The sequence below is a fragment of the Guillardia theta genome (assembly GCF_000315625.1).
Source record: "Guillardia theta CCMP2712 unplaced genomic scaffold GUITHscaffold_89, whole genome shotgun sequence".
NCBI lineage: Eukaryota > Cryptophyceae > Pyrenomonadales > Geminigeraceae > Guillardia > Guillardia theta.
The window spans coordinates 87,649-112,083 of NW_005434585.1; the positions used below are offsets into that span (position 1 = coordinate 87,649).

Sequence of the window (24,435 nt, forward strand, 5' to 3'; positions counted from 1 at the left end):
CGGCCTCCTCCAGCTCTGCGATCCTCGCCTTTACTTTCTGGCTTGTGAGTTTTTCTTGTTTTGGTTTTCTTGGCCTTTCGTTCGTATCACTGCTGTCTTTGATGTTGTCGGTTGTGTCCGAGGAAGAGGAGTCTTCCTTTCCCTTTCTTTGTATTTTCTGCTTGTGCTCGCGTTCGTTATATTCCTCCATGCTTGCTAATGATATTGTTTGTTAGTTACAGTAAATTCAATACATCCTCACCTTTTCGCTTTCTTGTTTCAGATGTCATTCGTTCCTGCCCTTGTTCCTTCTTTACAGTACATCAGCATCTTTCATACCATCTCGTTTCTTACCTGATCGTCTTCTTGGGATTTGATCGTGACGTGCCCCTTTGGCTTCTTGGCCGCAGCTGCAGCTGCAGCTGCACTCGAATCATCGGGCTCATTTCCCGTTGCTTCCCTGTCCCTCTTGCTCATCTTTGCTTTCAACAGCTTCATCATGATCGCATCGATTGAATCATCAGGGAGGTTCAATAGAATCCTCTCTATCTCGTCCACGTTGCCTTGATCCATGATGGTTAAATGCTTAGGCTCAGGATTGCCCCTCCACACGATCCTCTTCCGATCAAGAATACAGAGGTTGTCTGAAATTTCCTGCAGCAATCTACAGGAAACATCAGTCGTGTGGTGCTGAAAATCCTTCCACGAACCGTCATCTTTTTTCTCTTCACCTCTTACTCTTCCTCGTCTCTCTCCTTCATTTCGCAGCCTCCCTGCTCCACTTCCTCGACATCTATCGCACGTGAAGTGAGACATTATTGAGATGCGAGCCGGGCGCCGCCTCAGCAGCAGATCCGAGCCCGGCCAGTGACGGACTCGGCCCGGTCGGACTCGTCGGATCGGACTCGGCGGAGGCTCCGAGTCGAGTCCGGGCCGGCCGGGCGGCCTGGCCCGGTGACTCGGTGAAAATGAACTGCCGGCGCAGCCAAGATTATTCGACTGATGGGTAGGGCTTGAGAAGTGCAACGCACTGCAGTCCTCCGATCACACAGGCTCAGTCCGTGCCCTCAGCATCAAATATTCAGTATGTGGCCGTACTTCCATATCATATAAGGGCGTCGGATTAGGCAACTGTCACTCTCTCGGCACCTAGTCCGGGCCGCTGCTACCCAACAGGCCCGGTCCGACCCTCCCTGACGGTCCCGGCGGGAGGATCAGGGTGGAGGTGAGGCGGGCCCCTCTGCGGGCCCTTGGATCATCCGGGGGCAGGCGTGGGGATGAGGTCTCCTAGTCAGTGAACTTTCCTCTTTACTACCCTACCCTCTGTCATGTTCTACTTTTGTTGTTCTTGGTACCCCCTACCCTATCTGTAAAATCGACACCCCAACAACACAATATTGACCCATCGAAATTCCTGTTCTACAAGGGAATTGTACTCTACAACACACCACCCCAACCCCATAATTCTCTCAAGCACCCCCCATGAAAAGATACCCTACCCACTGGTGCCAACTTCCACAAACGGATAAACGTTGACTGAGGAGTTACGGTACCGACAAAAATGGAGACAGGAAGAGGAAATGAAGCGCGTTGGAAGCCATGGAGGGGCTAGAGGAGGAGAGTGGGGTGAAAGTGAGATGATAGGCTGAAGCAAGAAGTTGAAGAGCAAGCAGGAACGAGAGCTCATCTCAGCTGAGTTTGCAATGGAGCATGCAATGAAGGCTGATGATGGCAATGCCGACTCTGAGATCAGTCTAGAGCAGGAGGGGAGAAAGAAGGGAGCAACGAACAAGTGAGTCAAGCTCAAGACCTGATCGAGACCCATGGAATCTCCCCTTCCCTTGGGACGCATGACAGTCAAGCAGCAAAGGACCTGTCACCGGGGGGCGAGGACAACTTCCCAAATGAAATTCAAGCTGCCGATGCTCCACAGACCGATGAAGCAGAACAAGAAGCGTCCAACAACTTATCTGAAAGTATTGACAGTGCTAGATCAGGCAGAATTGGCGTGCGGCAGACACCAGCTCGCAAGAAAGTCCCGGGAACGACCGGAACGAAGAAACACAAGGCGAGCAAAACTGAGTCCAAGAAGCAAGTGTCCAAAGCTCGATTCTTTCCAGACATCAAGTCTTCAACCAGCTTATCTGATCAGAGAGATAGCGTGCGCTCCATCGCAAGACAAATCGGAGCGATGACAAATGCGAGAGCGAAGGAGCTTGCACAAATACAGACAACGCTTGGCAATTTTCAAGACCCCAAGATTCGACGAGCTGAGAATGTGCTTTTTGAAGCCATAGAAAAACGGGCCACACGGATAGATAAGCTTTGCAGCAAGATGGAAGAGATGCAAGAAGTCTTCAATAGACCTAGATCGAAGGGCAAGACTGTCGACCTAGACTTGCTGCACTACGAGGTGCGCTATTTTGATGATCCTACACTGTCAGATCAAGAGGCATATTATGAATGTTTTGCTGCAGGAATCTCTCATCATCAATCAGATCAAGGACATATCGAAAGAACTCACTGGAATTCTTCCTTTGGCTTCAGCGGTGATGAATTATTTCTTGATATACTGTTCATATGCCGGCCAGCTCATTCCTTTCACAGCTTGCAGAAATGAACAAACAGATCAGCGATGGGACTGCAAGAGAATTCAATCCTGATTTAAAAAAGTCAGTATCTGCATTAGTCAGTTTTTGCTTCTGATCGTCTTCAAACCCCAGAACGTTAATCCAGGGTTTAAAGCGTTACAAACTGAACTCAGTCTTAAGTGTGCTCCAATCGGTCTGTCCGACTCCACCTGGATCAAAGGCTTTTCGTTCTGAAAACAGAATCCGACAGGTGATTGATTTCTTCCAATTGCGTGATGCTGACTACGATTTCCAGTCAAGAATCATTTCAGGTCCGCGAAATACGCAAGGCAAGAAAGGGTACATCGCTTTCTTTCTTTTATTAAATGCTGACCTGTCCGATCAAAGCTTTCAAACATTCCGAAGCCATCACACGCCTGAGGTAAATTAAGATACAAATCTTATTTTCGCAATGTGATAAGGAAATAAGGTGATGATGATTTCCTCGAACCCTGATTCCAATGCTCACCTCGGAGATTGGTCGAGCTCCCCGATCGCTTTCAATAGTCAAGATGAGACTGATCACACAAGTTTTGTAAAACAAAATCTAGCCCGAGAGCGCTCAAAGAAGCAGAAGACAGACCGTGAGGAAATGAGCGCAAGGCTTCCAAATTCACAGTATATCAGCTCGTCCTCCGTTCCCAATCCGCCCTCCAAAAGCGCAGAATCTACGCGGATCAATGCTATGAAAGTCAAATATGCATGTCTGCTGCAAGGATATGCAAGGAAACTGATTGTACGTCTGACAAATGCAAGAGATGTCGTGGAAAGGGTGAATTTTACCAGAAGGAAAGTGCAACTCACCGAGGATCAAGCTGCCGCAAAAATTCAGAACTGGCTGAGGGGAATTCTACTTAGAACCTTCCGGATTCCGATTGTACATGACAAGTCGACCTTGCTTAGCCTTCTTACAAATGCCTTGTTCGACAAACAAAGATTGAGTACAAATAGCGACGATGATGAGCAAAACGCAGCATTGGCCAAAGCAAATCTGGCGTACACAATTTCTACCATTGAAGCCGAGAATGAAAGGAGCGCCGAAATGCTACAGAGGATCGAGACCCTGAGAGAAACGACGCAAGGAAACTTGGCAGCCCCTGCTACAAAAAAACAAGAAATTGCAACAGCAAGACCAAAAGAGGTGGAGGGAGGGACCTCGAGAGAGCTGGAATTTTGGTCATCACACCTCAAGCCGAAACGTATCGATCCTGAACTATCGCCAGATGTCAACACGTTCAACGACATCAGTCTACAAGAGGTCAATCTGACTAGACATGCGACACGTTGCCGACAAAAAATAGACGAGAACGTAAAGAAGAAATACTTCACATACGATGGAGCTGCAGCAAAAATCCAGTCCATGTTCCGAGGGCATATTGTGAGAAAAAATATTCTTCCAAAGAGACGAGTTGAGAGGGAGAGGCAAACTCAAAAAAGAGAAACAACCACAGCCGGGAACGACAAGGCAAAGGCTGAAGTAGCAGCGAAGGCGAAGCCGCAGGCAGAGGCAGGGAAGGGGTCCGCCGGAGCCGCGAAGGACATCACGGACGAGGAGAAGGCAGCAGTCAAGATCCAGAGCCGGGTAAGGGGATATCAGACGAGGAGACAGCCAGGGCAGGTCGCCAAGCAGGGAGCCGGAGCCGGGGCTGCAGCCGGAGCGGGGACCAGCCAGAAGGTGGTAGGCGGAGCCGAAAAGGCGAAGCCGCAGGCAGAGGCAGGGAAGGGGTCCGCCGGAGCTGCGAAGGACATCACGGACGAGGAGAAGGCAGCAGTCAAGATCCAGAGCCGGGTAAGGGGATATCAGACGAGGAGACAGCCAGGGCAGGTCGCCAAGCAGGGAGCCGGAGCCGGGGCTGCAGCCGGAGCGGGGACCAGCCAGAAGGTGGTAGGCGGAGCCGAAAAGGCGAAGCCGCAGGCAGAGGCAGGGAAGGGGGCCGCCGGAGCCGCGAAGGACATCACGGACGAGGAGAAGGCAGCAGTCAAGATCCAGAGCCGGGTAAGGGGATATCAGACGAGGAGACAGCCAGGGCAGGTCGCCAAGCAGGGAGCCGGAGCCGGGGCTGCAGCCGGAGCGGGGACCAGCCAGAAGGTGGTAGGCGGAGCCGAAAAGGCAAAGCCGCAGGCAGAGGCCGGGAAGGACAAAGCAAAGGCTGAAGCAGCAGCGAAGGCGAAGCCGCAGGCAGAGGCAGGGAAGGGGGCCGCCGGAGCCGCGAAGGACATCACGGACGAGGAGAAGGCAGCAGTCAAGATCCAGAGCCGGGTAAGGGGATATCAGACGAGGCAGAAGGATGTGAATGTTCGAATGTTGGACAAGAGTGAAAGTGTTGATGTGAACTCTTCGGTTGAGGAAAGGAAGGAGATCGAGACCTCAAAACCTCCTTCAAGACGATCGGACAGGCTCGCAACCCCGATGGATGACTGGAACTTCAAATTTTCTCTGCAATTGATGAAGGAGTTTGTCTTCTTGGTGGAGAGGGTAAGGGAGTACCAAGTGGAAAGCATTTGTGAGCTCTTTGGAGGGCGCAGCGACAGCACACCATCGGAACTGGTGAGCTGCCTCCTGGCCGAAAAGTCTACGGAGGAGAAAGGGAGCTCTAGTCGTGTCAACTCGACTCCTCCATCTTCGTCCAGTCAAAGGCATCAGAACGTGGCAGACACGGACACATGGAGCAAGGTGATTGAAATGCTCAAGGCAATAAACTCCAGAATCTCCAGCGCCATCGAAAAATTCCTTGGGACTGCAGAGGAAGACGGAGGGCGATCGAAGAGACTGCTGGATGAAGTCAGAGAGAGTCTGAAAGCGCTGGACTCCTGCAAACCTGTGGAGATCAGTCTGCTGCTTCATCTTCTGCGCAAAGTGGATGAGAGGCAGCCGACGGTGAGTGGATGCGGGCCGGGTTCTCGCCGTCATGAACATGACGAGATCTTGTGCAGGAAGTTGAGGAGTCGACGGTCAAGAGCGTCGGCCAGTCGTCGAGCAGACGAGGAAAAGTCGTTGACGACGACACGATTGACGATACTATAGCGAAGGTTCGCAGCGTCAAAGACTTCCAACTTTCTTGACCCGCCTTGCAGATCACGCAGCTGCTGGAGAATTCGATGAACCAAGTGATGGAGGCGAAGGAGAAGGCTGTGATGGACGCTGTCAGGATCAACGAGGTGAGAGCTGAAACAGGAGGACCGAACTTCTTGACGCAGCTACAGGAACTGAAGCAGAAGCTGGAGGAGATCGACCAAGATCGATCGCTCAGAGACCAGGAGGTCTTGTCTTCCCGCTTCCATCCCTTCGTGAAAGCTGAGACTAGACTTCAGGAGAAGGCTACTATCCTTGCCACTGAGGACATCGTTCAATCTGGTGGGCAGAGCTGCTTGCAGAATTCAAGCTATAGTGCCTGCTGATAACTTGCTGGCCAGGCAAGAACATGGCATCGATCATGAGGACAGAGGCGTCGCAGATGTTCCAGAAGGCGAAAGTTGGAAGAGACTTATGAGTTCTGCTGCTCTGACTGTTTTGCAGCTGGATCTTGAGCGCAACCGAGCCTTCTGGGAGAACGAGATCGCGAAGGCGACGAAGCAGGTGGAAGGACTGACGGTGATTGAGGGTCATCAGAAGCTGACGGAGATTTCAGTGCACTGAGGAGAAGGAGAGGATTGACAAAGAGATGAAGGAGAGCATTCGACTTGCAAGAAAAAACGAACAAGATGCCGAAGCGAAGATGAAGCATGCGAAGTGAACCACTCTCCTGCCTCTGCCGTTGCGGGCCTTTGACTAGACATGCTGCAGGAGAAAGTTGGCAATCGCTCGAGACGAGCACGAGAAGCTGATGGAAGCTGTAATGAAAACATTCCTCCTCCTACTCCTGCTCCCGCTGCTCTCCTTCTCCTCTTCCTGCTCCCGCTGCTCCCCTTCTCCTCTTCCTGCTGCTGCTGCTGCTGCTGCTGCTGCTGCTGCTGCTGCTGCTGCTGCTGCTGCTGCTGCTGCTGCTGCTGCTGCTGCTGCTGCTGCTGCTGCTGCTGCTCCTTCTCCTGTTTCTTCTGCTCTTCCTCCGTCGTTACTGATCTTTCCACAGGAAAGCGCACAATTGCAGAACCTCCTGGCAGAAGCAGATCAGCTGGGCAGCGTCGAGACTCCTGACTCGCAAGAGAAAGCCGAGAAGCTCAGGTAGTAGTGCTGCGATAGGTGGAGTCGAACTGACGCTGCTGGGACCGAAGACTGAGGGCGACTACCATGCAGCTCGACCTGAAGAAGAAGGCGATGCAGTTCAACCACGAGAACGAGGCAAGTCGGCAGCAACCTGGCGGTCTTGCCTTGTGAGTTTGAGATCAGATGAAAGAGATCGAGATCTCGATGTCCCTCGCAAAGTTGGCGTCCGAGGCAAGAGAGGAGATTGACAAGGTCAGAGCCAGTGGGCCCTGACAACTCCAGCCTGACGCGTTGGATAGATCAAAAAGCAGGCAGAGGCAAAGATCGCGGTCGAGGAGCAGAAGGTTGGAATCATGACCCAGCTGAGAACGACTACCATGTGACTTGGGACTCTTCTCAGCTCAAGATCAAGAGGCACGAGAAGAAGATGCATCGAACTCGAGCCAACGAGAAGGTGCAGGCAGCCCAGCAGGAGAGAGCACAGGTGGCATCCGCCTCCTTCAGCTGATCCTCACGCTGCCGTCAGATCATTATGAAGGCATTGGAGATCGAGCAGCAAGTGATGCAGGAAGCAAAGTCTGCCAAGCAGCAGGCGGAGCTATCCAGAGAGATTCAGGAAGAGACAGACTCTCGTGCGAGGGAGGTAGTCTTCTTAAATCCTCTACTTATCTGGTCTTCGTCCTTCTGCTCCTGCTCCTGCTCCTGCTCCTGCTCCTGCTCCTGCTCCTGCTCCTGCTCCTGCTCCTGCTCCTGCTCCTGCTCCTGCTCCTGCTCCTGCTCCTGTCTTCTCATGCCCTTGCACAGGCTCTGGTCGCTGAGGCCCGGCAGAAGCTGAACGAGCTGTCGGTGGCGGAGAGGAAAGTGCAGGAGGAGTACATCAATTTGAAGACTGTGCTGAAGGTCAGCGGAGCGTGTGACATGCTCTCTCATTCACTCGTTCCCTTCAGCATTGTCAAGAATGCAAGGCATGGAGAAAGATCAGCTCCAAGGTTCCTCGCCGCTCGCCCTCCCTTACCGCGCTCTATTGTGACTGTAGGTGGCAGGATGGAAGAATTTATTGGTGGAATAAGCGGACGAATGAAACCACGGTAAGAGCGCTCCCTCAAACTCCTCCCTCCCTCCCTCCCTCCCTCCCTCCCTCCCTCCCTCCCTCCCTCCTCCTTACTGCTCGCTCTCTTCCCTCCCTCGCCTCCTGCCCCTCCACCCTCGCCGAGAGTCTCCTCCTCTCCCTTACTTGTCCTGGTTGCAGTGGAAGATCCCCAAGTCCGTCAGGGTCTTCGTGAAGGCTCAGGAGTTTCTCGAAGACCCGCAGCAGGCAATCAAGTTAGACTAGGTGAATGAATTCTTATCAGGTCCCTCCCCCGCCTCCTCACTCGCCGTCGCCCTCCCCGATGCTCAGGGGCGTCGAGAGTCAAGCAGGAGAGAGGCTAAGCGGTGATGTAGCTTGACGAATCATGAGCAGGAAGAGTAGTAAGGATGAGACGCGAGCAAGAATTGATGGTGGTGTTGGTAAACGGAGCAGGAGCAGGAGCAGGAGCAGGAGCAGGAGCAGGAGCAGGAGCAGGAGAACGGAAAGAATATTCTTCATTACCCGAGACCTTCTTGATCCAAACACAGTGAAAAATGTATCCAAGAAGTCATAATTCCTCACTGACCTATTCATACATGTAATCAGATACATAATCTACTACTTACCGTCATCATCTACATCATCTACATCTCAATCAGCATCTACTTGTAATCATCTCCATCATCTACTTGTAATCATCTCCATCATCTACTTGTAATCATCTCCATCATCTACTTGTAATCATCTCCATCATCTACTTGTAATCATCTCCATCATCTACTTGTAATCATCTCCATCATCTACTTGTAATCATCTCCATCATCTACTTGTAATCATCTCCATCATCTGATTGTTGTCATCGAATTGCGTCATCGCAACTTCGCAAGTCACGATTTGGGGGCCGTTGCTTGACGACACATGGGGGTAGGGTACTAAAAGTACCGGTTATTCTTAGTAGAGTTTGTTGGAATTCGAAGTCGTTAGGTGGGGTAATCCAAGGATCAGGTGTTGGTGGGGTACTTGTAATACGCCCCAGTTGGTTGCAGTAGGGAGAGTGGCGGAAAGGAGGGGAGAAGGGAGGAGGAGGACAGGAGGAAGGGAGAGAGAGAGGAGGGAGAGGGAGGGAGGGAGGAGGGAGGGAGGATCGAGGAGAGGAGGGAACAAGAGGAGCTGAGAGGAGCCGAGCAGTGCTGCTGAGGAAAGTAAGCGATACGAAAGGATAGGGAAGGGGATTGGAAGATTTCGAGGAAGGATAATTATCTCATACACAATGCTCGTACAGAGTGAGATGGAAGGGAAATAAGTGATGGAAGAGTGTCGGTCTTGATGCAGCCTGGATCCATGAGCTCTTTGGACACATGGGCGCGTTCGTTCCGCCTGATTCTGTCGCAGTTGCACTTGCGGGATGATTTGCAAACGTATGATACCTCCTCGGTCAACCATGAAGCTAGGTAGGAAGGAGCCCTCACGCGATCCACCTCGTCCTTAGCCACCATGTTGCAGCTCTCCAACGAAATCTCTCCGGTGGGATTCATTTCCCTCACTCCAGGATCCCAGGAATGCTCTTGCAAGCTGAGATGATCTGTTCCGCTCACCCTCCTTGTTGCAGCAAAGAGTCAGGCTCAGCGCTTCACCCTCTCGCTCTTCGACAAGCTCTGGGAGCAGTGAGCTGGTTGCAGTGAGCAGAGCTGTTGCGTGACCTCCCCGTCCAGATACCGTCAGAGAGTCTCCTACGTCAGGGTGTACGAGGACATTGTAGCGAAGCACCAGGCAAGCTTTGTCAACGACCATGTGGCGTTCCGCACGATCCAAACGCAGGCAACCGAACGAATGCAGCTACTCTCACACTCGCTCAATTGACTCGTCAGAGTCCGAGCATGGGAATCGCTTCCATTGGACGGATCTTCGAAGCTCTGGGCTACCGGGCCAAGGAGTGCTACCAGGTGTCGTCCTTCCTTGTTCGTTCAGCTCTTGACTGGAGGTTGTTAGTTCGAAGATAAACACCTCAACGCAATCTACTTCCAGCACCCCGAGCCTCTCTTCCCCAAAATCTTCGTGTCAGAGATCAGGTTTGTCTTGACTGTTGCGAGCATGAACTCAGCATGTTCCTGTTTCAGAGTTTACGAGCTCTCGGAAAAGAATCGAAATAGAATCCTCAAGTCAGTATCGTCTCACAAGTCTCTGCTCACAGATGGGCTTCTGCAAAGCATCCACAACTTGCACACAACAAGATCAAGTGAATGTCTTGTCTCCCATCTAGGTCATCGCTGACAGCATGACGTCAGCAAGTCTAGACAGCCTCCTTGAAAGGACCCTCAACTGCCTTCAGGTTGTTCCATGGGCGCTTCCAACGTTGGAGGTGACAGAGAATACAAACGGATGTGGCAGCGTCTGCCTGAGAAAGCCGGCAGGATGTTCAAGCAGTGAACGAGGAGAGTCAGTATGCCGCATGGGTGCTTGTGAGTGCATCTCTTGTCGTCTTGTTGGTTTGCGCTCATTTGTCCTCGCAGGTGCATGGGAACAACGTCAATCACTTCACAGCTCTCATCAACTCGTGACTTTCTCTTGTGAGAAGCAGCAAACGTTTGATGTCAGCCGCAGACATAAAGTCGACAGCTTGAACGATATCGAGAAGACAGCAAAGGCTCTGGCCAGCGCAGGCACCTCTTCCACCTCTCTTCCTCTCTCCTTGAGCCTTGACACGAGGAGCAGGAGTCCCCATGAAAGACGACATCGAAGGAGAGCGAGGATCGAAGCTGCGACAGACAGCAACTGAGGTGTTTTGTGAACTTGCACGACTGCCGATCAACCTCGTTCGCCGCAGGCTGTGACCATCGACGTGCCGGTCATATGGCAGGTGAGATGATGCAGCTGATTGTGAATGGAACTGACGAGAAACTCCAGGGCAAGGTCATCAACTGCAACTGGAAGTATGCTTACTTCGAGCTCGCGCAACGAGACAGCTTCACGTGAGAGGGGAGAGAGTCGTTAGAGGAACTTGACAAGCAATTCCTGCAGAGACGAAGCTGGGAAAAGTTACCGGTATGAGGGGTTCATGAGTCATCAAGCGACCAACCTCTTTGAAATGACCAAGGGCAAGTAAAAACAGTCACAGCAAATTTCATTCAGTCTTCACAAAATCTTATGATTTAACAGTAGAAGGTCTTGAAAATTTCCGCTTGCCCACTCCTTCACTGCTGCAAATCTGCAATTCCTCTCCCTGTTGCGTTTGACCTCGGAGCAGTCACGGCGTATGCAAGTCTCAGCGCCAAGTTGTCGATGCTGCTTTGACCTGACGGAGTTCTCTGTGGCTGGAAGTTCTCCGTCAGCACTCGCTGCACCTGTGAGCTCGAGTTGGCCGCAGGCTGGTGGGTGAAGCATCAGTATGACGTGAAGCAATCCCTCGACCACTCACCATGCGCGCACTCTTGGGTTGAGGTGTCCCCATGCCATCTTGCCCTTCATTGACATTCCTGACAAGTCCAGCAAGTCACGTCAGCGCTTGCAGCAGAGCACGTCGAGACAAACATGCCTTCGGCCGCCCTCGTCCCACTTGAGCAGGGATAGCGTGCTTTTGTGCGCAGCCGCACTCGATGCGCCTGTCTGCCTCTTCCCCGAAGAGTGGATCACAGTCTGATCCCTTCCGCTGATGATGTCCCCGTGGTCCACCAACTGTGTCCTCCCTCGATCGGCTTGTTTCCGGCTCTTTCTCTGATACCATGACTCCCCCGTAAGCGACATGGCCGACATCGGCAAGGCATCCTTACCTCTGCTTCCTGAGGAGGATCTCGGATGATATCACCGCTCGTCTCATACTGATGATACCAGGTCAGCCGGCTTTCCCTCCCCTCTCTTCACCTCTCCTCTCCTGCCCTCTCCTCCCTTCACTTCCTCTCTGCTTCTTCCTCCAGCTATCTCCTTCTTCGCACCTTCTTCCCAAACGTCTTCCTCTGGCTACTTGCAGTCCTTGAGTCTGGATCGAGGATGGTGTTGGGAGAACCTTGATACCTGACAAGCCCCTCAGCTCAAGAGCCCCGGCAGGTGTAGCCTATTCAACCATCTCGGCGCATCCCCCCGGTTCTTCTTGTACGTGTACTCCTGCTCGGGCCCACTCGAAACGTTCTTCCTGCAGGGAGAGAGCTCAGCAGGGGAGGGATCGCGCGACCTCTCTGACCTGTTCTGGAAGGTGTTTTTCAGGTCAATGTCATGGAGGTTGCAACCAGTGATGTTGCGCAACTTGGCGTGCGACTCGGCGCTCTGCTTCTCGCTCTCACCGTTGAAGACGTCCCTCATCCCGCTAGAGCCGAAGCATTTCTGCAGAGAGCGTCATTCGGCATCTAACCGGCTCCTCTCTCTCCTTTCTGGGAGTCGAAGACTCCGAGTCTGCGACAGAGCTCTGATCCGGATCCTGTGGGCAGCTCCATCACAACTCGAGCACTGGCCGTGCCTTGTTCTGCTCACCCGGAGCAAATTCTTCACATTGACTCCAGATGAGTTGAAAGAGACGGCAGATGATGTGCTTCTCGCGCTCTGCGGCCTTCGTGTAGATCCTGCCATGGATAGAGTCCACACAAACACAGCACCTGCAAACAAGCCCTGGGCTCAATGCAGGTCGACTGATACATGCCGAAGGCATCCTCTCTTTCATTCGCTAAATAGAATAGAGGACAGACATTGTTCTCTGTTATCTGACGTCTCCTGACGTGTCGCTCCAACCTGTCCCTGGTCTCTGGCTCATACATCGCTCTTTCTTTGGGCCCTGCGTTTCCTCTCGGTTGACTCTATCTGCTCTTCCTGTCCCCCTGTCTCTACATGTTGCTATCTCCTCATCTCATCTCAGTCTCTCTCGCACTGCTCCTCTACCATCCTCCTCCTCCTTCCGCCCATGCCTCTATCCCATTTCTTGCCGTTGTCGCAGCTTGGGTAGGACCCAAGTGGTGTAGTGCGAGACCGAATCCAGGGGATAGGTAGGGTGGGGTACATAGGAATTGAGGGGTGGAGAGTACTTCAGAAATCCAAGGGTAGTTTTACTTTACCAGGGTGGTATGTTTGGTTGTAAGCCCGCCTCAATATGGTTCACCCCGATGACTACCCCCAGATTTATCAAGCCTGCATGGGGTCGGTAGTCGATCCTGTTTGAGGTGGGTAGTCACCGATACTTTGCTTATCGATTGAGATATCCCAATATGATGTGTAATATTTCGAATCTGAAAATAAAATTTCAAAAATATCGCAAACATGTTGAAGAATGTGCCGGAATGACTACCGCCAGTGGAAATAGGCTTTAGAGGGGCCTACCGTTGCCAACAACCGACCATGCACAAGCTAACCGTGGGGTGGCAGTGAAGGATGTGCGGCGAAGATGCAGGGGAAGCAGGGAAGAGCATGTGCGAGATGCAGAGAGGAGGAGAGAGACTGGCATGGGAGGAACTCAGTGATGGTGTTGGTGAGTGAAGGGAAGCAAGACGTTTGCGATCGAAATAAGACTAGCCAGCGAGACGGATAGAGCAGAGGAAGGTAAAAAGGAGCAGACGCAAACGATGACATGCGTCTCAACTCTTAGAACATTGTAGGACAGAAAGAGATGAAGATACTGAGAGAGAACTGTGACTCTTGAGATCGATGATTTCATGCCGACAACCCGTAACCGAGTTTTGTAACCAAGGAAATGCGATGATTGAACCTCTCTGATTCCGATGAATTTTGTCTTGGCTAGAGGTTGTAGCATCTCTCGATTGCCACCTCTTGAAAGCCCAACCGGATGATTCTTGAGCATTAATTCACTGCGCAGGATGTTCTGCCTTTAACGGCGCTCTGATCAATCTGTCGTTGTCTGCACCTCAAACTTGTGAAGCATTCACACTCTTCTTGGTGGGATCGCTTGCTTGTTTGATTGATCAACACAGTTTCCCATGACGACAAAGTCGCTGCCTGCTGTCGCGACATTCAATCCGCAGAATGATGCGCCGAATGACATGAATCATCTGCTGACAAGACAAGAGCTCAAGGGACTGCCTCATTTCCTCACTCAGGATGCCATCACAGCTGCAATACGTCTGAACAAGCTCGTGCAGGAAGATCCGGAGCACCTCCTAGAACGTACTCGCTGCTGTCCTCGATGTGTCTCCAACTGACCCGCCCTGCAGGTTCTGGGCTGCTGATCGACACGGATCCGAGGCATGTAGGGAAGACACCCATACAGAGCCTGGAGCTCCCGGGCGTCTCCTTTCAACCGAATGTTGCCAGACCGGCAAGCGTTGCAGCTGGCAGCAGACTGTCCTCTCGCCATGCTGCGAAAGAAGTAGAGAACACGCCAATCTCGTTCAGCTCCCACGAGCAAAACATGATGGAAGAAGCATCTGCGCGGGAAAAGCTCTTGTATGCACATTACCATTGTTCTTGTTCTTTTCACTGTACAATTTCACCTATTGTAGTGGTCACTGATACTGATTTTTGAAGGTATGAAATGAAACAGAATTTGCAAAAACTGAGGGAGTATGGCAAGATGATTGGAATATCCTTTGACGTAAAGGAGTCTGTGAAGTATTCCACTCTCTCATTCATGTTCCAGGTGTCCAAGAAGAAGAGTCAGCATGGAAGGTTTCAAGGGGAGAAATGGATGGACGACGAACTGCAGACGTGGAAACATCAGGCTTCCAGGTTCCTCACGGACTCAGATCACACTCAGAAGAAGATGATGGAAGAAGAGCCCTACCGGAAGAAAGTCATGGACTACTTGTTCAAACTCGAGAGGATCTTGAATGAAATCAAGCATGCAAAGATCTCTCGACAAAAGCAGAAAGCAAAATTAGAGAACGAACTCCAGGTAGGATCGACCTCTATGTTGGACTGCCACGGTCAGCCTTGATACTCTGTCAGGTGTCGATTCAAATGGAAGAGCGAGAACAGTCAGGTTCCGGAAAACTGGCAGAAGCTTTCAGCAGGATCAGCAACCTCAAGGAGAGAATTCAAGATACTGATCAGAAAATTCTCGACGAGAACGCCCAAAGGATGGAGTTGGAAAAGGAACACGAAGTCGCGCTGAAGGAGATGATCACCATGCGGAATCTCGTGGAGAAGGTGAAACTCTTCTGATTAGCTTTCTGCCTTGTGACTGAATCTTGAACAGACTGAAGACAGTCTTAAAGAATACAGTCATGATTTTGAAGTTTTGAGACTACAACTGCGTGATAACTTACATGAAGTCGAGAAAAGTTTGGGACAAGGAAAGCTGTTGACGATGCTTGAAGTAAAAGACGAGCTGCAAGGCAAGTTCAAAGGTGAGCTGGAACAAAGGCAAAGAATGATCCAGAGACAAATACGATTGAAAGAGATAATCCAGGAGCATGAAGAAAGGGTAAGAGTCAGTGTCCAATCAGTTGCCTCTTTGTAATTCAAATTCTCCCAGGTAAAAGAATTGACGTCAAAGCTACAACATCAATATGATCCAAACAAGGACTCTCCAAGAAGAAATGAGTTGAAGAAAAAAGCTAAAGCATTTGAAGAAGTGTTCAATACGATGATGCAGAAGATAGGAGAAAGTGACATCACTCGGATAGTGGAATTGTACTGTCAACAGTAACTTGCCCTGCTCTCTTGATTCTTGTTCCAGGTTCCAAAAGCAGACATTAACCTTCCAAGCATGGACGGAAGCAGTACGAGACCAGGAGATACGAGTGAAAGCGCTCAAAGAAGAAAAGAAGTTTCTTGATAGGCAGCTGCTCAAGCTGTCTAGCAAGACCTCGCACTCTGTTGAGAACGAGACAAGACAATTCACACTGTGTGAGAGAAATTATGACATGGCGCTGGAAAGGTATGATGACCTTATGCGTTGTTTTCAATGACTTGTGGCACAACAGGCTTGATGCTTTGAGTGTCAAGCTGTACCAGCTCGAGTCTTTAATGTCGCACATCAAGGAATCTATCCGCCTTGGCTTCCTCCGCATGAAGTCTTGCAAGGATCGCACTGAAGTATTCGCTTTTGATCCCTGTGCTCCTCCCTCCTTATCCTGCTTTGCAGATTCCCCCCGAAAGTTTCCCGGATGAAGGGGAGGGAGGCTTGACTGAGTGGGTCACCCTGTACGCTGACTCCCTTCTTGCCTTTGTACCCAACGAAGAGCAACTTTCTGCACTCGGAGCTGAGGGGACGGACAAGGAGTTGAGAAGTCCCGTGATGCCCAAGAAGCTGAAAGAAGCTGTGAGCAAGGCAAACAAGAGCAGCGGAGTCAGAGAATCCAACGCCTACAACACGCGAGTCTCCTTCACTTCCCGCATGAACTTCCCCAAGGTCTCCTCGGAACGAGAACGAGAGGAGGAGGAGGGCGACACGCGAGCAGAATACACCGAAGAGGCGATTGTATCACGAGACGAGATGAAGCGACGGACAATGAGATACATCAAACTGAAAGAGCGAGAGAAGATGGAGGCAGACGCCAAGGAGCGAGGAGAAACGAATCCCAACAAGAAGAAGAAGAGCAAGAATGCTTCTCGTATAGATGCCGCTCCCTCCAGCCCACCTGGACAACCTCCTATTTGATTTGAGGCGCTAGAGATTCCTTCTCGTCATATGAATGGCTTGATTGACTTAGCGCACCTTTACAGACATCAAATATTATTTTCTTTTTGTAAATTATCGCCCGTTGAATTTGTACTCGTGGAAATCTTTCGTCGTTGTTCACAGTCTGTCTGATTGCTGACTGATCAGGACTAGGCCATCGGTATCGGATGCGAACCGACAGGATGCAGGAGGAGGGGAGGAGGAGGAGAGTCAGGATACTGCAGCGGCGGCGATCCCCCTGCTGCTCGAGTTTCTCGTTTGGGCGTCAGCGGAGGGCTCACACGAGGAGGTTCGGAGGTAACCATCATGAACGGCTGCCGAGGCACCATCCCGTTGCTGTGTGCCTGAGGGAGAATAGGGAGAGCAGGAGCACCGGGGAGGACAGGAAGGAAAGGAGGAGGAGGAGGAGGGGGAGGGGCAGCAGCAGCAGCAGCAGCAACAGGAGCAGGTGGAGGTAGCGGTACAGAAGAAAAACTTCCACGGGCTGCGGCCTGCCTGGGTACCGGGATGGGAGTGGGGATGGAGGAAGCTTCGGCAGTTTGGCTCTTCTTGGACTGATCGACCTTGGGGGGAGGAGCCACTAGTTCAACTTGCTCCTCTTCTGCCTGAAAGGTCTTGGTCCAGTTAGAGAGGTTGTCCCAGATGCTGTCCCTCTTGGGTTGCTGCGAGCCCTCGGCAGGCTTGCTGTCCTTGTTTGGGATTGCAAAATCTTTCTCGTTGAAGCCTGGCATCCTGCTTGCAACGTATCCCCTGCTCCAGTACGTCTCCTTCTTGTACTTCCACTGGACCTTGGTCGTGCTAATCTCCTTCTTCTCCAGCATCGACAGCTCGTCCTTCGGCAGCTCGAGCGGGGACTCCGCGTTCACCCGCTGCAGATGATCTTGCAAGGAGAGAGGAACTTCATGTACAACCCCGTTGATGGTAAGGGAGCTGGTGAAGTTTGCGCTGTCCTTGATTAGAGAAGCCTTCAGCTCCTGCATGTTCTCGAATCAATCTGATGAAGGGGAGGAGGACGGGCAGTGAAAGTGAGGGAGGAACAAGGAGGATTCACGAGAGCACTTACCTCCTTCTTTTTCTTTCCTTCCTTTCTCTCTTCTATCCTTCTTTTCACGTCTGCTATCTCCTTTTCTCTCTGCTGTATGTTACGCTCCAGCTCCGCGTTCTCCGCCTGTTTCTTCTGGACATCTTCATCCGAGGGAATGAAGGTGTCGTAGGGGGTGGAGAAGAAGGACGGGAAGGACGGGAAGGACGGGAAGGACGAGGAGTTTTCGTTGCTCCATGGCAAGTGAATCATTTTCGTCCTCTGCGGTCCCGTTGTTGTTGACGATGGGTATATTAGGGGGTGGTAGGATGAGAGGGTGGAGCAGAGATGGCTGAGTGATAGGGATGATTATTATTAATTAGATCAAGATAAGGAAAATGGTGGAGCATTAAAGGGATACATCAGTGACACTTGGAGAAGGCATTAGGTGGGTGGGTGGTGGTAAAGGTTGCTATTGGTAGGACGAAAGTAAAGAGGGGAAGAGAAACAGGAAGAGAAGCAGGGGAGAACCTCGGATACAATGCTGGTGCTGCTGCTGCTGCTGGTGGTGGTGGTGGTTGTGCTGGTGGTGCTGGTGGTGATGGTGGTGCTGGTGGTCCTGGTGCTGATGATGTTGATGATGAAGCTGCCACTGCTGCTGCTGCTGCTGCTGCTGCTGCTGCTGCTGCTGCTGCTGACGACGACGACGACGGTAAGGATATAAGTACAGAAATGAAGCTGGAGGCTGAGTCGGTAATTATTGTAACGATGATGATGACGACAACGATGACAACGACGACGATGATGATGACAGTTTTGGTGGTTGTGATGACAATGTTGATGGTTGTCTTTGTTGATTTTTTGTGGTCTGGGGAGATTAAAGCAGGTGAGGATGATGACTTTTCGAGAACGATGCGAAAGAAAGTTCTTGCAGTTCTAAGATCAGGGAGTTCTATTTGAGAAGAGGATCAAGGAAAGTTGAAACGAAGATAGCTCCATGGAGGGGAGATCAAACATGAGGGAGACGATCGAGCAAAGTGGCGACGTTCGAGAGAGATTGAGTTCAGAGGTCAACGAAGGAATGGTAAGTGGGTGGAAGCAGCGAAGAAATAAATTTTACTTCAAAGATCAAGAGAAATGAACCGGTAAAATGAAGCAGATTGTCATGGGAGGGTCAGAGTGAACGAGAGATAGCAAGTTTCAGTCAACAGAGAATTCATTTGCGACGAGCGAGTCTTAACGTCATTAAAGATTGAGCTCGTTTCTTCCAAGCGCCTTGAATGTCGTACACGGCGCGGGTCCAGCAACATGCGCCCCCCCCCCCCCCCCCCCCCTTACTCTCACCTCGTCGGTTACGTCGGCTGAGCTGGTCGAGGGAAGGACCCGTAGGAGCTCTGCTGGGGGGCTGCAGGGATGACGCTCGTGCCTTCGTCCGCATCATCCTCCTCGCCCAAGTGAGCAGTAGTCATCGTCCTCCTGTAGTGCATGAACACAGTGGCGGTCAGAGCAGAGAAGATGAGCAGCCCGAGGTAGCAGAGCGACGCGCTCCTGTCGAACTGCAGCAGGTAAGAGAGCACGATGGGCACGATGACGTGGGAGGGGATGGTCGTGACGGCCCAGTAGGCCTGCATCCACGAGACATCCCTTCCCTCTGCTCCAGCCGCGTACACGGATCGAGCGAACACCTCCGAAGCCATGGAGGAGGCGGGAAAGAGCGCGAAGGCGCAGGTGTAGCAGCCGAGGGCGTACTGCCATGGCGAGAGCTGGCCGAACCAAGGGACGCAGAGGAGCATGCCGAGGATGGCGAAGAGGATGCACAGGATCATCAGAGAGCGAGTCGAGAAGTGGCTCTTCATCGGCTGCAGCACCGCCATGCCCACGACCCCAGCTGAGAAGATGCCCATCATGAAGACAGCCGTCGCGTCGATGGTAAAACCCAGGTAGATCCCAGTGATGGGCGCGACGATGGTCTCGACCGAAGCCAACCAGGTCTGGAAGAGAAGCTCCATGGCGACGCAGGCGATGATGGGCGTGAGGTGGAGGAGGAAGCGAGGGTTGCTCCTGGGGTTGAAGGAGGAGAGCGGGAGGTTTGGCAGGGGCAGCTGAAGTTTCTCTCGAGGAAACTCGCTGGGGATGTAACTCCACTCGTGGTAGACGAACGCGAAGGCGAGGGAGCAGATGAGAACCCCGAGGAAGCCGGGTGCCTGCAGGCCATGGCCGACGATGGCGGTGACGTACTGGGGCATGTACATGCGATGATCGCCGATCTCGTTGGCGATGTCCTGGTCAGTCTTGAGACCTTTCTGCCCTCCAGCCTCTTCGATCTCTTCCTCTTTGGTGAAGCCTCCCATCCCCAGATCTTTCTGTGTGAGCTTGCCCACCTTGTTCAGCTCCGAAGTCATCTTGTGCACATCCTTGCTGAAGTATCTGAACGCTCCTGCCCCAGTCTTGCTCGCGTTCACCACGTTGCTGGTTCCTCTCCGATCCCTCGACCGTCCTTTCCCGCTGTTCACCGACGGCAAGGCCCGTCGCGCCGGCTCCTCGGAGTCTAGAAGTTTCCTCGCATGACGCGCGGCACCCGCGCCCCCTTCCTCTCTCCGAACCACCTTCATCAGCGCTGCCTTGGCTGCAGTCTTGGATGCCCCCGGCTGGTCAGGAGGGATCACCAGTCCCCCGAGGGATCCAAAGGAAAGGCGCGAGTTCACAACGTCCGACACGTTGGGCATGTGCAGCATGTGAACGTACCTGGGCAGAGCATGCTCGATGTGGTTGAAGGGGCCGGGCGCGGGGGTGTGGACGAAGGTGGCGACTGCCGCCAACCCCGAGCCGAGGATGAAGGCGGCCGAGTACAGCGACTTCATGGCAACCACCGTGTTGTACCGGTCCTCCCTCCTGCAGATTCCGCTGGACATGGCGACCAGGGAGCCCTGCACGCCGGCAGCACAGCCCACGAGGAAGCGAGCTGAGAGGATTGCAATGACACTGTGAGCAAGAGCATAGAAGAGGCTCCCTGTTGCCGCCAGGACGATGGCGAGTAGGCAGAGGTCACGTGCTGAGGTCACGGTGTACAACCAGGAGAAGAGCGGAGCAGTGCAGATGCTCCCCACGTACGTAGCCGCGATGCAGAACCCGAGCATGGTCGATTCGGCATGGAAGGCTGCAAGGTAGGAGGAGAGGGATGGGAGCACCACCGTCTCAGCGAAGAACAGCGCAAGAAGGGTCATCATATTCGCTGCTCGTGCCCTTTGGTAGACACTCTCCTCGAAGACGCCATGGCTCTTGGGCTGCAGCGTGTCAGATTCAGAGCTGCTGGTATGCGGCTGCATCGTTGAGGATCGGAAACGAAGAGGAGAACTTTCAGTGTAGGAATCAGGTCCTGCAGTCCTGCATTTTCACCAGCACGGATTGTTCAAACAAAGTCCTTCACATCAACAGCAAGATGCTTGCAGGATTCTCCATCGTTGTTCGCATCAAACTACAAAGAGATCATCAGTGGAGTTCAGACCCCTTCGCCATCCTCTCTATCCCATAAATGATCAAATCGTGTTGCATCTAAATCATTGTTGCTAATGAGACTCTCCCCACCCCTCTCCTCCTTCTTGTCCTCGTCATTGAGTCAGACATAGCAATCAATAGCTGCTGATACTTTCTCTGCTCCTTCGAATATTCTGTCCTTGGATCCTACAATCTCCACTGAAAATCTGGATCTTCTACATCCCGGTACTGAACTGTGCTGTTTGCTATCGACCTTCCCTCTTGTGTTTCTGTCTTTCTCATGCTCTTGGCGTCATTCTTGTCTCCAGTCGTTGTCGTCTGATGATTCAACACGTCTCCTCATGTTCTCTTCTTCTCTCTCGCCATCTTCCCGCCATCGCCTCCGCATCCTCTTCGTTGATTCGTATCCATTTTCGCTCTGCGTCACTCGGTGGACTATTACTACCCCCACCCCACCGAAAACAGTATCAGACACCCCTCCAGTGGATGCTATTTTCCCCACCCCACCAACCCCACTTTCACTACCCACCCTAGAAACCCCACCCCCTCTGGGAAAGTGCTAACTGGTGTCATCCAAATGTACAGGACTACACCCCTACCTGTTAAACAAGGGGGTGGGTTCCCCTAGGACAAGGGGGTGGTTCCACGTGCGAATATGCACAGAGAGGAAGGATGAAGAGGGGGGCGGGCAGAGGCGAGCAGAGGAGGAAGAGACGACAGGAGGATGGAGCAAACGAGCATGAGCAGAGGATGGAAGGGGAGAATGAGACTTGACTGAAGTACAGAGAGAAGAGATGAGGATGTGGGGGCTGAAATCCTGGCATGAGCAATGCAGAATGAATATAAATTGAATTTGGGGACACAAGTCATGAAATACCCTCTGAGACCTGTTGTGATGGCAGGAAACTGTGTGCTATGAATGCTTGTTTGAAATTCCGTCAAGAAGCATTCCTCTGGCTGACAGCTGCAGCGTCGAGAAGCTCAGCAAGCCTTGGGTTGAGCCGCCCAGGTCCGACTGTTGCGAGGTGAGCGATGATGATGGGAGCGAAGATCGGGCCATGGATGACGTCTGTTGCTCGTCAGATACGTCCAGCAGAAGCAGTTCCATGCTCCTCCATGGCCTACGATCGCGCATCAACGACGTCTCTGCAGTTCAGGAGCGAAACCAGCGCATGAAGAGGGGGCCGGGGAGAGGAGGTTGAACCTTGCGAAGAGAGTGCAGGAGTCTGTGTGCAGATCTCTCAGCGTCGAGGGAGGAAACGTCTCTAGAAGGGAGCTGCAGCAGCGAGGATGGAGCCCTCAGCTGCTGAAACGTCTGTTCAAGAAGAAAGAAGAGATTCCCCTGGGGGAGGTCGAGCAAGGGCTGTCCTTGCTCTGGGCCAGTCATGCGCCCGTGGACTCGTTGCTGGGCCTGTTCGACAGGACGTGTGAGATACACAAGCATCGCAACGCGTACGGCTACTGGATCGTCGACTCGCTGTATCCCCTGGGAGCCTGGAAGTACGTCACCTTCAACCAGGTCAGGTACCTGGCGACAGATGTCAGGGACCTGATGTATGAGATGGGAGTGAGGAGGGGAGACCGCGTATCGATCATCTCCAGGAACTGCGCGGAGTGGGTTGCGATCTGTGTTGCCGCCTTCTCCCTGAGAGCGACGGTGGTACCGCTGCACGAGTCCCAGCATGAGGAGGACTGGCTGGCAGCGATTTCCGACTCTCGGTCCAAGGTTGTGTTTGTCGGGAACGAGGACTTGTATGAGAAGGTGAAGGGGATGAAGGAGAGGAGCAAGACGGACGTGGAGGAGATCATCTGCATCGACGGGGTGACAGGCTTCCTGCGGCACAAGGAGTATGCCTTCACTCACCGTCTGAAGAAGATCCGGGATGTAAGGAACAGGGTCTTCTCGCCCGTGGAGAGATGCGAACCTGATGACGTGGCGTTCCTCCTCTACCAGCATGCGTCTGACGGAGCTCTTCGCCCCCTGCCCCTCTCCCATGCTCAAGTCGTCTGCTCAGTGCTGGAGCGCAGCCTGTCCTGCTCGTTCTCGCGCTCCGAGGTCTCGATGAGCTTCCTGTCATGGTCAGAGCCTGCTGGACTCGTCCTCGAGCTGTTCTGCATGATGGAGAGTGGGGGAGCGATTGCTATGAGCGAGGGCAGAACGAAGTTTCGGTACAACTGCCAGGAGGTGAAGCCGTCTGTGATGTTCACCAGGTATGAGCTGATGAATGTTGAGCTGTGGTGATGGGGGTTGGAGATGTTGATGATTGAGATGATGGAGCTGATAAACACAATAACAAAGATGACAATAATGGTTGGTAGATGATGATGGTGATGGTGATGGTGATGGTGATGGTGATGGTGATGGTGATTATGATAACCATTATGATGGTGGTGGTGGTGGTGATGATGATGATGATGATGATGATGGTGACGGTGATAGTGCTGCTGCTGCTGCTGCTTCTGGTTTCAACATTAGCAATGACGTCCACGACAGGGGAGATTGTCTTGAAATCATACATGAATCGGTTATGAGAGATTCGGAAGAGTTGGTCTATAAGTTTACAGTTCCCTGGGCACTGGAAGCCTACGAACGAGAAATGAGGGTCAGTTACTGCTGCTGCTACTGATGATGATGATGATGATGATGGCGATGATGATGATGATGGCGATGATGATGATGATGATGGCGATGATGATGATGATGATGATGATGATGATGGTGATGATGATAACTCTGTTTATAGTTCTACTATCTCTCCTTCCTCTTCCTCTCTTGACTCTTGCTTTTGCAGGGGACTCCAAACTTTGTTCATCGCATCTACCAGCGCCTCCTACAGAGATTTGTCTGCAGACCTCTCAGGAAACTTCTAGGGAAGAAGCTCACGAGAATTTACTGTGTGGGAGATATCAGTTCAAGGTGATCGTGATTGTTTTTACGATTGATTGTGGTGATGAGATGTTGATGGTGGTGATGGGGGAGAAGGAGGAGGTGGAGGAAGAAATGATGACGACGATAATGATGTGAACAATGATATGAGATCATTCAAACCATGATGGTGCAGATGGTGTTAACGTCTTAAAGACGTCTGGGGTCTGACTAGTTCCTCGTGCTGTAGGTCAAAGATCATGATGGAGGCGCTGGGAGTTCAGATCGTGATCGTTAAGTCCTCTACCGTGCTCCCCATCCCCTTCCTGGCCAAGTCTCTTCCTCAAGTTGACGTCTTCCACCCGCTCGCTGGCGTCGAGGTCAGCTCCCCTCCTCTGCTTCCTCTGTCTCTCTCTTCTGTCACTTATACGGATCCTTGTCTCAGCTGGTTCGGCCTCCTCCCCGCCCCCCTCCCCCCCTCTCCCTCCTCTCCTCTTCATCTCCTCCCTCCGTCCTTTCCCTCCTCTCTTCTTCCTCCATCCCCCTCCTAACGTGAGAACCATCAGTTATCTGCGGAGGAGGACGCGGATCAAGTAGCTCCTCGCATCTCCATCTCCACCGCCTTGGGTACCTTCCTCTCCTCCTCCCTGTGCCTGCATGACGAGGGAGCAGCA

At 52.3% G+C, this 24,435-nt stretch overlaps 8 protein-coding genes across 8 annotated transcripts in view; 4 read left to right on the forward strand and 4 right to left on the reverse strand.

Annotated features, from left to right (window-relative positions):
• Positions 1-312: 312 nt before the first annotated feature.
• GUITHDRAFT_115880 (hypothetical protein) lies at positions 313-552 on the reverse strand (the record flags this gene model as incomplete). Its single annotated transcript, XM_005824829.1, has 1 exon — positions 313-552. One exon carries the CDS (start codon positions 550-552, stop codon positions 313-315), a length of 240 nt encoding a protein of 79 aa, XP_005824886.1.
• A 1,130-nt stretch (positions 553-1,682) lies between these two features.
• On the forward strand, positions 1,683-8,086 carry GUITHDRAFT_115881 (hypothetical protein; the record flags this gene model as incomplete). Its single annotated transcript, XM_005824830.1, has 26 exons — positions 1,683-1,771; positions 1,837-2,392; positions 2,457-2,528; positions 2,587-2,651; positions 2,703-2,763; positions 2,821-2,909; positions 2,958-2,991; positions 3,040-5,487; positions 5,544-5,639; positions 5,685-5,768; positions 5,814-5,870; positions 5,922-5,964; positions 6,024-6,082; positions 6,127-6,186; positions 6,239-6,339; positions 6,394-6,442; positions 6,680-6,771; positions 6,822-6,910; positions 6,944-7,005; positions 7,053-7,097; positions 7,154-7,207; positions 7,280-7,396; positions 7,558-7,653; positions 7,701-7,742; positions 7,797-7,841; positions 8,003-8,086. 26 exons carry the CDS (start codon positions 1,683-1,685, stop codon positions 8,084-8,086), a joined length of 4,689 nt encoding a protein of 1,562 aa, XP_005824887.1.
• Positions 8,087-9,316: 1,230 nt separating this feature from the next.
• On the forward strand, positions 9,317-10,795 carry GUITHDRAFT_144604 (hypothetical protein; the record flags this gene model as incomplete). Its single annotated transcript, XM_005824831.1, has 10 exons — positions 9,317-9,346; positions 9,437-9,486; positions 9,535-9,613; positions 9,691-9,765; positions 9,812-9,891; positions 9,940-10,058; positions 10,108-10,181; positions 10,234-10,281; positions 10,647-10,679; positions 10,727-10,795. The coding sequence occupies 10 exons, from the start codon at positions 9,317-9,319 to the stop codon at positions 10,793-10,795; spliced, it is 657 nt and encodes a 218-aa protein (XP_005824888.1).
• Positions 10,796-11,124: 329 nt separating this feature from the next.
• Positions 11,125-12,407, reverse strand: GUITHDRAFT_154822 (hypothetical protein; the record flags this gene model as incomplete). The annotated part of the gene is made up of 9 exons (XM_005824832.1): positions 12,284-12,407; positions 12,180-12,230; positions 11,997-12,136; positions 11,880-11,948; positions 11,752-11,830; positions 11,590-11,637; positions 11,355-11,533; positions 11,238-11,295; positions 11,125-11,187 (listed from the first exon to the last, which is right to left on the reverse strand). Coding segments are annotated over exons 1-9 (760 nt in total), but the record flags the coding sequence as incomplete, so codon positions are not given.
• Positions 12,408-14,961: 2,554 nt separating this feature from the next.
• Positions 14,962-16,463, forward strand: GUITHDRAFT_154823 (hypothetical protein). Its single transcript, XM_005824833.1, has 5 exons — positions 14,962-15,179; positions 15,231-15,388; positions 15,435-15,635; positions 15,682-15,793; positions 15,843-16,463. The coding sequence occupies exons 1-5, from the start codon at positions 15,063-15,065 to the stop codon at positions 16,356-16,358; spliced, it is 1,104 nt and encodes a 367-aa protein (XP_005824890.1). The 5' UTR covers positions 14,962-15,062; the 3' UTR covers positions 16,359-16,463.
• Positions 16,464-16,528: 65 nt separating this feature from the next.
• Positions 16,529-17,359, reverse strand: GUITHDRAFT_144607 (hypothetical protein; the record flags this gene model as incomplete). The annotated part of the gene is made up of 1 exon (XM_005824834.1): positions 16,529-17,359. The coding sequence occupies one exon, from the start codon at positions 17,357-17,359 to the stop codon at positions 16,529-16,531; it is 831 nt and encodes a 276-aa protein (XP_005824891.1).
• A 1,393-nt stretch (positions 17,360-18,752) lies between these two features.
• On the reverse strand, positions 18,753-20,726 carry GUITHDRAFT_115887 (hypothetical protein; the record flags this gene model as incomplete). Its single annotated transcript, XM_005824835.1, has 1 exon — positions 18,753-20,726. The coding sequence occupies one exon, from the start codon at positions 20,724-20,726 to the stop codon at positions 18,753-18,755; it is 1,974 nt and encodes a 657-aa protein (XP_005824892.1).
• A 998-nt stretch (positions 20,727-21,724) lies between these two features.
• GUITHDRAFT_144609 (hypothetical protein) overlaps positions 21,725-24,435 on the forward strand; it is a gene marked incomplete at both ends in the record, with an annotated part of 4,152 nt that continues 1,441 nt past the window's right edge. The window contains 6 exons of the mRNA XM_005824836.1: positions 21,725-21,760; positions 21,798-21,904; positions 22,048-23,106; positions 23,390-23,498; positions 23,688-23,812; positions 24,012-24,141. Of these exons, the coding sequence (XP_005824893.1) occupies positions 21,725-21,760; positions 21,798-21,904; positions 22,048-23,106; positions 23,390-23,498; positions 23,688-23,812; positions 24,012-24,141 (1,566 nt within the window). The remainder of the gene's footprint in view (positions 21,761-21,797; positions 21,905-22,047; positions 23,107-23,389; positions 23,499-23,687; positions 23,813-24,011; positions 24,142-24,435) is intronic.